We start from the raw sequence: 11,250 nt of genomic DNA, 5'->3' as shown, positions 1-11,250 counted from the left end.
TTGTACTTTATCCATTTTTATATTTTTTCCAGTAAGGGCTACTCACTGTTGACACATAAAAATTTTAACGCTCGTAGAGCATCTGTACTGCTATTTTTTAACTTTTTTATAAGCCAGTGAAGCGTTCTACTTTTTTTTTCATCTGACAACTCCCAATGAAGAAACAACATTATAACAGAGATCAAAAAACAGCGTAATATACTGTAGACCCTTTAAAGATGCACTATGTAACTTTTCTGGGTGAAACTCTGCCACCTGTCGGTCAACATGGGGACGCAATGAATTTGTCTGGAAAGTTCCACAGTCTTTATCGTTCTACATGGTGACAATCGAGTGAAGTTACAGAATCCGTGTATCATTTGTTCATTCATTTTTCTAAATGAAACCAAAATTAAGAAAACAAAAAAAACAACAGTTTTCTTCATTATTTGTCTCCAAAACCAAAATGAAAAAACAGATAACGGCTGTTTCCCGTTTCCGTGACTTCTGTGACTGCGATGCCGGACACAGACAGAACCAGGACTAAACCAGGACTAAACCAGGTCCGGGACCAGACCGGGACTGAGACCAGGACTGAGACCAGAACTGAGACCAGGCCTTAGAAACGGGACCAGACAAGGACTGAGTCTGGAACCAGGACTGGGACTGAGACTGGGATCAGACCAGAACTGAGACCAGGAGTGAGACCTGGACCAGACCGGGACCAGACCAGGACGGATGCTGGGACCAGACCGGGACCAGACTGTGATTGAGACCAGGACCAGACCAGGACTGAGACCAGGACTGAGACTGGGACCAGACCAGGACTGAAAACGGTTTAGTCCTGGTTTAATCCTGTTTTAGTTCTGATTCAGTCCTGGTTCAGTCTGTATGCGGTGCAAAAGTCACGGAAGTCACGGAAACGGTAAACAGACGTTATCCCTTTTTTCATTTTGGTTTTGGAGACAAATAATGAAGAAAACAGTAATTTTTTCGTTTTCTTATTTTTGGTTTTATATTGAAAAACGAATGAACGAATGCTACACGGATTTTACAGGCCCGCCCCATACGCACAGTGCAACTTTTTAACATTTTCACAATACAACAACATCAGTAAACAGTAAAAATGTACAAAATGTATTTCTCTAAAAAACTACCATCCCTCTTTGACCCTGTAAGACCAAGTTATATTTTACATTCAAAAATTACAATCACTTTTTGAAATATCGGGAGCACTGCTTTCTACAATAATGGCACCCTTGGCAAGCAAACAAAAAAAAACAAAATAACAAAAAAACAAAAAATATGAATTGTTTTATTAGCTGAACATGGATTAATTGGGTATTTTGAGCTTTAGTTGAAGAATAAAGTGTCAGTAGCATCAGTACTTTGGTTCCAGTGGCCAAAATCTCCATGAACCTCTGCTGGACGACTGGACTTTACTGATTTTACTCATAATTGTCCTGGTTTTGGTTCCAGTTTAGTCCTGGCGTAGACTTTTTCTGTTCTAGTCTTGGTTTAGTCCTGACCTAATCCCCATTTTTGTTTGTGTTGCCAGCAAAAAAAACATCAACATTTGATTAAAGAGAGGGAATTTTACTTCTATGCCAACACATAAAATTTAAATCACCATGTTACCTTTCATTGTTGTAAAAATTGTATATTTGTCGAAAACATATTCAGTTTCATTTTTAACCCTGTGAGTCGTTAGCCTGATTCATCAGCCTGACCTTGCAGCATTAGGATTCAGTTCGCTCGACGATAGGTAGGTACGTTTTTTATGTAACTAATCGCTGCTATTTGGTCGTGACATGTAACGCGCCAAAACCCGTAGGAAGAAGGGCAATAACGTCTAAAATTCACCAAACATTCTCTTTCTTTCGGCTTTAAATCCTCGATCTCGGGAAACGTTGCCAACACAGAATGTGTGTCTTCATCTACATCCATCTCGATGGCTTTGTTTACTGTTGTGTTGTATCACAAAAGGGACCCAGACAGACACTTGAGTTTGAAGTCATGGCTTCACAACTCTTCACTGATTGGTCGGTGCGAGGTCTACAACTTCTGGGGTTCTTGCAAACGGTCTAGTGGATTCCGATTCCTGACCTAGTCACTGGAGAGAAATGAAATTGAGTGGAAGCACTAGGTGGCACCAGCCTGGATAGTGAGTCGCTGCTCCTCACACTAAGTTACTCATCTTTCAGAGCACCATCACATTACATGCCTCAAACATGCATGGAAGACATATAAAACCAATTCAAGCATGTTTTTGGTTCAGACTGCAGCCTGAAGTGACCCAAATCTGATTTTTTTGCCCCTCTGCGACCTGTATCTGATGTTTTTATGACAGTCTGAACGACACAGATCTGATCTTCGATATGTGCTCCTAAAATTGATATATATCTGATATTTTGACATGCGACTTCAGTCTGAACGGCCAGGTCACATTCATCCAACCTACATGTCATCAGCAAGCGACAAACATCACTATTTTGCACTGAAGTAGATGGAAACTGGAAGAAATCTCCTCTTTAAAACGAATAAGCTGCACAGCCGGTACGACAGCAACTTTAAAATCTCCAGATGCTCATGTTTAGGCGACTTCTGTAAACACTGAACATGTGACGCCATCGTGTCCCCCAATGTGCATGTGGGACACTTTTGGGGCATTTATAGTTCACACTGGAGATCACATACAAGTTGCATTTAATTGGAAATGTGAATGACCTGGCAAAAAAAACGGATTTCACAAAAAAAATCCAAACTGAGCAGTAAGCCGTTCAGTCTGAACGTAGCCTTTGATGAGGGAACAAAGTTATAACATGGTAAAAGGCTCCATAAAGTCGAATCTGCATAACACCCCATCTTTGTTAGCAAGATAGCAAGACCAAAAGCTTATTATTTTATTACTCCAGCATGTCAACCTTGTGCTGTGACTCTTGCGAAAAGTTTTCAACCTCAGTCATTCCAAATCGATACTACAAACATATGAGTGATATGATGATTAGACTTTTTGCCATGTCTAAACCAGGACTAGAACCAGGACCTAACCAAGTCTACAGCAGGTCTACATTCATTTTGGGAACACTAAAGGTCCTATATTACACAAAACTGACTCTTCTGCACTTTAAGCAATGTTATAATGTTGTTCTTCTTCAAAAAAACACACCTGGAGATGTGTTTTGTTTCATTCACACATGTTTAAGTAATCCGTTATTTAGTTAAACATGTGTAAATGAAACAAAACACAACTCCAGGTCTGTTTGTGATGAGGAAACATTATAACATAGCTCAGAAAATAACATAATATGGGCCTTTTAAAACAGTAAATATGGTTTTCACAATGCTTCATAAATTGATTTGATTTTGTGGTGTCTGTCAGGACCTGCGTCAGACCAGTTGCAGAAGCAGGTCCTGGAAGGTCTGTAGTCCTCGTGTGGAGTTTTTTGGTTCAGGGTCTGAGTTGAACTGAGCTGCTAAAAGGAAGAGTTTCCGTTCTTCAGACACAGGGCCGAGAGAGAGGGCCTCGTGGAGCTCCGAGATACTGGCTGCTCCGGGTTTGTCCTGAGAGAAGAAAAAAACAGAAAATAATCAATTATGCAATGTAGTTATAATCCTTGACAAGAGGGGATCATTATGTTGTATTTTGGACATTTTAAATCGCAATATTGGTCTATAACAACTTACAACTTAAAGGTGCACTGCTCAACTTTTCTGGTGGAGGGTTCTGCTACCTACTTGTCTCCATGGAGATGTTATAGCTTTGCCAGGAATGTTCCATGGTATGACTTTAAACATATACATCTAGTATTTTGTATTTAGTGAGTTTGCCCAACCAGTCCATGTGCTTTGTGGATCTGGAGAAGGCATTCGACCGTGTCCCTCGTGGTGTCCTGTGGGGGGTGCTCTGGGAGTGTGGGGTTCGGGGCCCTTTGTTTAGGGCTGTCCGGTCCCTGTATGACCGAAGCAGGAGCTGTGTTCACATTGCCGACAGTAAGTCAGACCTGTTCCTGGTGCATGTTGGACTCCGCCGGGGCTGCCCTTTGTCACCGGTTCTGTTCATTGTATTTATGGACAGAATTGTATTTATGGACAGAATTTCTAAGCGCAGTCAGTGGCTGAAGGGGGTCCGGTTTTGTGGACCACAGGACAACATCATCTGCAAACAGCAGAGATTCTCATCCCTGCTGTTTGCTGTTGTCAGGCCAGACCTGCAACGTGCACTGGGGCGGTTTGCAGCTAAGTGTGAAGTGGCTGGAATAAAGATCAGCTCTCATCCAAGTCCGAGGCCATGGTTCTCAAACGGAAAAAGGTGGCTTGCCCTCTCCAGGTGAGTGGAGAGTCCCTGTCTCAAGTGGAGGAGTTCAAGTATCTCGGGGTCTTGTTCACGAGTGAGGGGAGGATGGAGCGTGAGATTGACAGGCGGATCGGTGCAGCGTCGGCAGTGATGCGGTCGCTGTTTCAAACCGTTGTGGTGAGGAGGGAGCTGAGCCAAAAGGCAAAGCTCTCAATTTACTGCTCAATCTACAGCCCTCCCCTCACCTGTGGTCATGAGCTTTGGGTAATGATCGAAAGAACAAGATCACGGATACAAGCGAAATGAGTTTCCTCCACAGGGTGGCTGGGCGCTCCCTTAGAGACAGGGTGAGGAGCTCAGTCACACAGGAGGAGCTCGGAGTAGAGCCACTGCTCCTCCACGTCGAGAGTAACCAGCTGAGGTGGCTCGGGCATCTGTTCCGGATGCCTCCTGGGTGCCTCCCTCGGGAGGTGTTCCGAGCATGTCCCAACAGAAGGAGGCCCCAGCCAGGACACGCTGGAGGGACTATGTCTCTCTGCTGGCCTGGGAACGCCTTGGGTCCACCTGGAAGAGCTGGAGGAAGTGTCCAGGGTGAAAGAAGTCTGGGAGTCCCTGCTTAGACTGCTGCCCCCGTGACCCGGCCCCGGATAAGCGGAAGAAAATGGATGGGTGGATTCAGTATTTATTCATCACAGGTGTTTCTATTGATCAAATATATAATAATTTCTTGTGTGACCAGGGCGACTCTCCACAGATCTGAACTGTAATGAAGCATACCGGTGTAACCTGCTCGTTGCCCTTGTGATACAGTAGGTTAAATCTATACTGTGGAACATTCTAGATAAAGCAATAATATTCCCATAGAGACAAGCAGGTGGCGGTCCCTCCAATACAAATGTTACGCAATGTTTTTTTAATGCTGTGAAACTTACATAATGCGTCTTTAACTGGAGTAAACAGATTATCACATTTGCCAACCAATCCCAGCTCCATCCACAGAGCATTGTGTCCTTGGGCAAAACACTTCACCCACTATTGATACTTGGCAGCTGCTGTCATCAACATTCCCCGGAGGTGTGATTAGGGAGGCCAGATTTTCAAAATTAAAAACTGGGACACGCCCGGGTTGAGATGGTTGGTATAAATAAAACAGAAAAGAGTGTGAAACATTGTGTACAGTACACATTCTGTATTTTGGCAAAACAAATGATCATTTATGCTCCTCTTTACTGTTGGCAGGGATCAGAATAGTCAGAAACTGTGATAGTCCTGGTTTAGACCTGATGTAGTCCTGGTTTAAACCTGGTGTAGTCCTAGTCCTACTTTAGATCTGATGTAGTCCGGGTTTAGTCTTAGTTCAGTCCTGGTTTAGACCTGATGTAGTCCGGGTTTAGTCTTAGTTCAGTCCTGGTTTAGACCTGATGTAGTCCGGGTTTAATCTTAGTTTAGTCCTGGTTTAGTTTTAGATTAGTCCTGGTTTAGACCTGATGTAGTCCTAATCCTGGTTTAGACCTGACATCGTCCTGGTTTAGTCCTGATTTAGACCTGATGTAGTCCTGGTTTAGTCTTAGTTTAGTCCTGATTTAGACCTGATGTTTAATCTTAGTTTAGTCCTGGTTTAGTCTTAGTTTAGTCCTGATTTAGACCTGATGTTTAATCTTAGTTTAGTCCTGGTTTAGTCTTAGTTTAGTCCTGATTTAGACCTGATGTTTAATCTTAGTTTAGTCCTGGTTTAGTCTTAGTTTAGACCTGGTTTGGCTCAAATTGATCAAAAATAGAGAGTTTCCATTAAAACAGTTTTTGGCAGTGTTTGCTATAAATGCTGAACATTCCACCACAGAGACACACGTAGAACACCCCCAGCGCGACATCACTGCAAAGTATCAGCAGATGCACCTTACCACCAGCAGTGCATTGTGGGTAGTGAAGTGAATATGACTAAACATCCTACATATTAGTCACAGGAGCTTAAACTCTGTGTGTGAATCAGACTCGGAGGGAGAGATTTTTCACGTATAGTTGAATGAAACGTGACGAGTTCTGTCCCACGCTTGGTTCAAAAATATAAACAGCCCCCTCATTAAAACGCACGAACAAGATGCTGTACAGGTGCATTGTGGGTAAATCAAAACAGGCTCCGCCCACTCAGATCTTCTGGAGTTTGTGGCGTGAACACAACGTATGCTCTTAAAGCCGGAGGAGGTGAGGAGAGAAAGAGAAAAAAAAAAACACAGCTGAGATCTGAAAATGATGAACAGATCTCAGAAACTCTTGTGTTTAAAAATATATTAGACTAGAGCAGGAGTCTCCAGCATTTTTCCTCTGATGAGCTAGTTTTACAAATCGAAAGTACCAGAGAGCTCGTAATTTTAGTGTTTACAACAAATTTTGTACATAAAAGCCAAAGTAAGACTTAGATCATAAATACCAAACTCAGGCCCGGGGGCCAAATTCTGACCCATGATATAATTATATTTGGCCCACAAGATTGTATCAAATATGTATTAGAGCTGGCCGCCGGCTACAGATAGACTATAGAGACATTATTTATTTAAAATGTTGTTATTATTTTATATTATGCTTGTTTAATAATAGCTTTGCTTAAACATTAAATCCAGAACGTTTATTTTAATTAAATAAAAAAAAAAAAAAGGTTTAACATTACAGATCTCGAAAGAAAAGAAAACATGCAGATGTTGTTGAAAATTTTCAGTTTTTAATTTTGGCCTCTGTGAATTTGAGTTTGACAGCCCTGCCTTAGATGGTGTGCAGTTAGATGTCTATAAAATAAAAACCATTATCCATATATTAGTGCAAAGTCAGGCATCAAAATGACACATTTACCATGGTAATTAATCAAATTTTAGTTTTACATATAAATCATAAATGCTCCCGAGCTACAGGCTGGAGATTCCTGGACTAGAGTAAAAAATGACTTGAATTCAGAATAATCCGTTTTAAAATATGAATATAATACGAAAAAACCCCCCCAAAAAAACCAAAACCCAAAAATATGAAAGATTTATACTTTGCAGCTGATGTCACCAATGTTCCCTGGGCATGTGATGCTAACTCTAGGCTCTGCTCTGTCTGAGGTTTTGTTAGACTTTCATCTGAGTTTTGTTTGAACACAATTTGACCATAAAAAAATGATTTAGTTGTTTCAGATGAGCGGATTTGTGAGCTTAAACAAGTCCAGTGTTGTCAGATTGACTGGTGCCCACCCAATTGGGCTTCTTTTGACTACATCAGGCGGGGAGCGGGAAGCCTTAGGTTGGCAGGTAATATTTGGGCGACTTTCAACAAGTTTGGGCGTTTTTTTGTTTTCGCACAATCAATACAATACGCAATAATGCAAGGAACCGTATGGGACTTTCACTCCTGTCCAGTCTTATGGAGGTGCGCTCCGGCCTGTGCACAAATGAATAGACGTCCACTAGGTTCAGACCTCCCCAGCAGCTGTTGTAGAGATTAAATTCTTCGATGAATAAGTCTCAGGCTCTGTGTTTGTAGCAGCTAAATAATCAACAAAACTGTAGTGCTGTAACAAAATAATTTAGGAAAATATACCAAAAAATACTCTTGGCGATATATCGATACAGCAGCCCGCGATATCGATACTGTATCATCACATTAAATGATATGATATATCGATATTTTGCCCTAGATGTGACTATGAATATATGTCACTTTAAAGGTGCACAATGTAACTTTTTGGTTGGGAATCCATCACCTGCTTGTTTCTATGGAGATGTTATTACTCTACCTGTAATGTTCCACAGTATGACTTTAAACCAGGGGTGGGCAAACTTTTTGGCTCGTGGGCCACAAAAGGTTCTAAAATTTGACGGAAGGGCCGGACCAGGAGCAGATGGATGGAGTTTTTTGGTAATCCACCTCATAAGAGAAAAAAATAATGAATAACGAATTGAAATATCCCATAATTGAAAATTACTGCAAAGCATTACAACAAAATATCTGTCTTTCAAGTCCCACAGTATTTACTATTTATTGAAATGACTTTTAAAACACTGTAAATTATTATTATTATTATTATTATTATTATTATTATTATTATTATTATTATTATTCAAGTTCGATGAGCCGGATTAAAAAGATTAAAGGGACACATATGGCTCCCGGGCCGTAGTTTGCCCACCCCTGCTTTAAACAGATCTACATTTCATTTGTTCAATTACAAGTGGTTTTATAGCTCAAAAACACCTCGAAAAACAAATATTCTGACTGTGAGTGGGGTCGCCTCTTCACAGATCTGACCTGTAACTTGGTCTGGTTCTGGTCTCCATGTAGACAGAAAGATACCATACTGTGAAACATTCCAGACGTCTCCATGGAGACAGGGATTGGACGGACCCTGCACCAGAAAAGTTACACAATGCGCCTTCAATAAAGCGAAAAGCAATTCTAGCTCCACCAAAATGCCATTGGGTGTGAAAGAAAAATGTATTCAGCGTTATCAGAATGCTGCAGTTTTGAGGTGATGGATTCTGCCCCGAGCTCTTTGTGTGAAATACGACTGTGAAATATGAAATATGTGTTTATCCTGTGCAGGTGCATAGATCATCTCTAGAAAAGAGCCGAGACGAGGGATGGGCCTGTCTCCAGCTCACAGGAGGAGTTTTGTTAAAGGACATATTACACATACTTTCCTGTGGCTTTAAAAGGCTCATATTACTCTATTTTCTTATCACAAATAGACCTGGAGTTGTGTTTTTTGTTTCATTCACACATCGAATTTTAATCACGATTTCAATTTGTGAGTCAAACGATCTCCAAACTCATACAATCAAGTTGAAACGATTTAAAGATTAAGATTTTGGGGTATTTTTTTTATAAATAGGTATATTTATTTCATTTTTTACATATAGAGTTTGTAAAACAGCTGGATATATAGTTTATTTTGGATACATTTATGTTTTTCCATGTATTTTTTATTAATTTTATATTCTATACATCGTAAAACTGCTCTAAGGTTCATATTTGTAGCCTGTATTTATTTTCAACTTGGAAGTTTTCTCACTTACATATCCTTAACAAACTGGTTTGAATATTTGCTTCATATAGTTTTCTACCATATGGTACAAGATTAGGTTGAAAAACCTCTTACTTTTTGAGTCATGAGATTTTTTATTAAGAAAGGTCATGGTAACGGAGGGAAAAGTAACGGAGGGAAAATTGTGCAAGCAAGTAGAAGGTGCATGATTTTGCATAATTTGTCAGCTTTTTTCTTCCAAATACTTTAATATTACTTCAAAATGAAAGGAAACTATTTCTATAAAATATATCAGTCCTTCCAAGCAAATTTTTATCATTACCTCCGCCAAGGAGGTTATGTTTTTGCCGGCGTTTGTCTGTTTGTTTGTTTGTTTGTTTGTTTGTCTGTTAGCAACATAACTCAAAAAGTTATGGACCGATTTTGATGAAATTTTCAGGATTTGTTGGAAATGTGAAAAGGAAGAACTGATTTCATTTTGGGGGTGATCCGGAAGAAATCCTGGATTCTGGATCACTTTGAAATTTTAGTTAACATTGTGGTAAATGGGGCCAAAAAATTTGTTTCTTAATATCTCGGTTAATTATTGACCAAACCCCATGAAATTTGACTCAGGGATGGACAATGGGATCCTCTTTTATATTCCAAAGGCTGATCCGGATCTGATCCAGAAGACTGATTTTATCGCAATTTATATAAAAAATGGGGGTAGTCCTTGGCAGAGGTCTGCGCTCTCTGAGTGCTTTTCTAGTTTTAAATACTTTATGTATGTATGTACCTTCATCAACATAAATCATGTACCTTCATCAACAGTTCAAAGATGGAATAACACAAGATATGATGAAATACATTATTTACATGATTTGCAGGTCTTTGAAATTTGGGAAATAATTTTTGTTCCATGTTTCATACATGGTCTGTTTAAAACATATGTAACTTTAGAAACAAAAATGGTACAGAAAAAAGGTCAACAGTTTCATAAACTAGAGTACATATGTATCTGTTGAATACATTTTTATATCAGATGCATTAACTTGAATTTTTGGCCTTGCTGTTTACTTCTGCTTGACCGGACCCATATGACAATATCAGAATCAAAAACAAAAGTGATATGGTTCAAAAGACTTGAAAAGATCGGCTTTAACAATAGAGGTCATCTGTTTTATCTGGTTTTCCTGGTGTGCATATAAACGTTGTGAGTTTGTGTTTTTCACCTGTTTGTTTGCGAGGACCACGACTGGCAGCTGCGGCCCTGCCCTCAGGAGCCGGTGGAGCTCGGACTTGGCCACAGGGAGTCTGGTCCAGTCTGAGGAGTCCACGATAAAGACCAGAATGTGGGTCCTCCTTACGTACTCACTCCAGTATCCACGTAAGTCCTCCCCACCGCCAACTGAGAACAACACAGGGACTGGGTTCACCTTAGGGTTGCCCAAAGAATCAAAAAACAGATACAAATAACAAAACTAAAACTGAATCTAGAGATTCCACTTTCCACTTTATTTCTATACCACATTTTACAAACAAAGCAGTTTCCAAAGTGCTGCACAGAGAACATAAAATTAAGACAACAAAATGTAAATTGCTAAAAATGCGATCATACTAGTCCTAAAACAATAAAACCAGTAAAAATCAAGTAAAAGCAAAACAATAAAAATCATAAAATAGCAATAAATAAGCACCGTAAAATAAATAAAAGACACAGATGACCACACAACTCAGAACAGAGAATAAAAAGTGGGTTTTGGATACAGAGATTGTGATTTCTTTTGCTGTGGAAAATGCAGCAGGAATTATTGCACAAATTTAAAATAATGTTAAAACAGAGCCAAAAAATGTATTGATTTAAATGTATTTGTTTAAACTGGAATGATATGTATGATAATGGTAGATTTGTCTGGACTTTTTTTGGAATATTCACCACAAAAACACCGGAGTGGTCTATATTTTATACAGAATAAAT

At 39.8% G+C, this 11,250-nt stretch overlaps 1 protein-coding gene across 1 annotated transcript in view; it reads right to left on the bottom strand.

Moving 5' to 3' along the window:
• Nucleotides 1–1,028: 1,028 nt before the first annotated feature.
• arl10 (ADP-ribosylation factor-like 10) overlaps nucleotides 1,029–11,250 on the bottom strand; it is a 31,461-nt gene continuing 21,239 nt past the window's right edge. Inside the window, exons 3-4 of the mRNA XM_020920676.2 lie at nucleotides 10,505–10,680; nucleotides 1,029–3,543 (exon numbers count right to left, since the gene is read on the bottom strand). Of these exons, the coding sequence (XP_020776335.1) occupies nucleotides 3,370–3,543; nucleotides 10,505–10,680 (350 nt within the window). The 3' untranslated portion in view covers nucleotides 1,029–3,369. The remainder of the gene's footprint in view (nucleotides 3,544–10,504; nucleotides 10,681–11,250) is intronic.

Source organism: Boleophthalmus pectinirostris, unplaced genomic scaffold, assembly GCF_026225935.1.
Source record: "Boleophthalmus pectinirostris isolate CB_2022bp ecotype Guang Dong unplaced genomic scaffold, ASM2622593v1 HiC_scaffold_12, whole genome shotgun sequence".
NCBI classification, from domain to species: Eukaryota; Metazoa; Chordata; class Actinopteri; order Gobiiformes; family Gobiidae; genus Boleophthalmus; species Boleophthalmus pectinirostris.
Note: the sequence above shows the minus strand (reverse complement) of the source record. Positions and strands in the feature narration are given on the sequence as shown.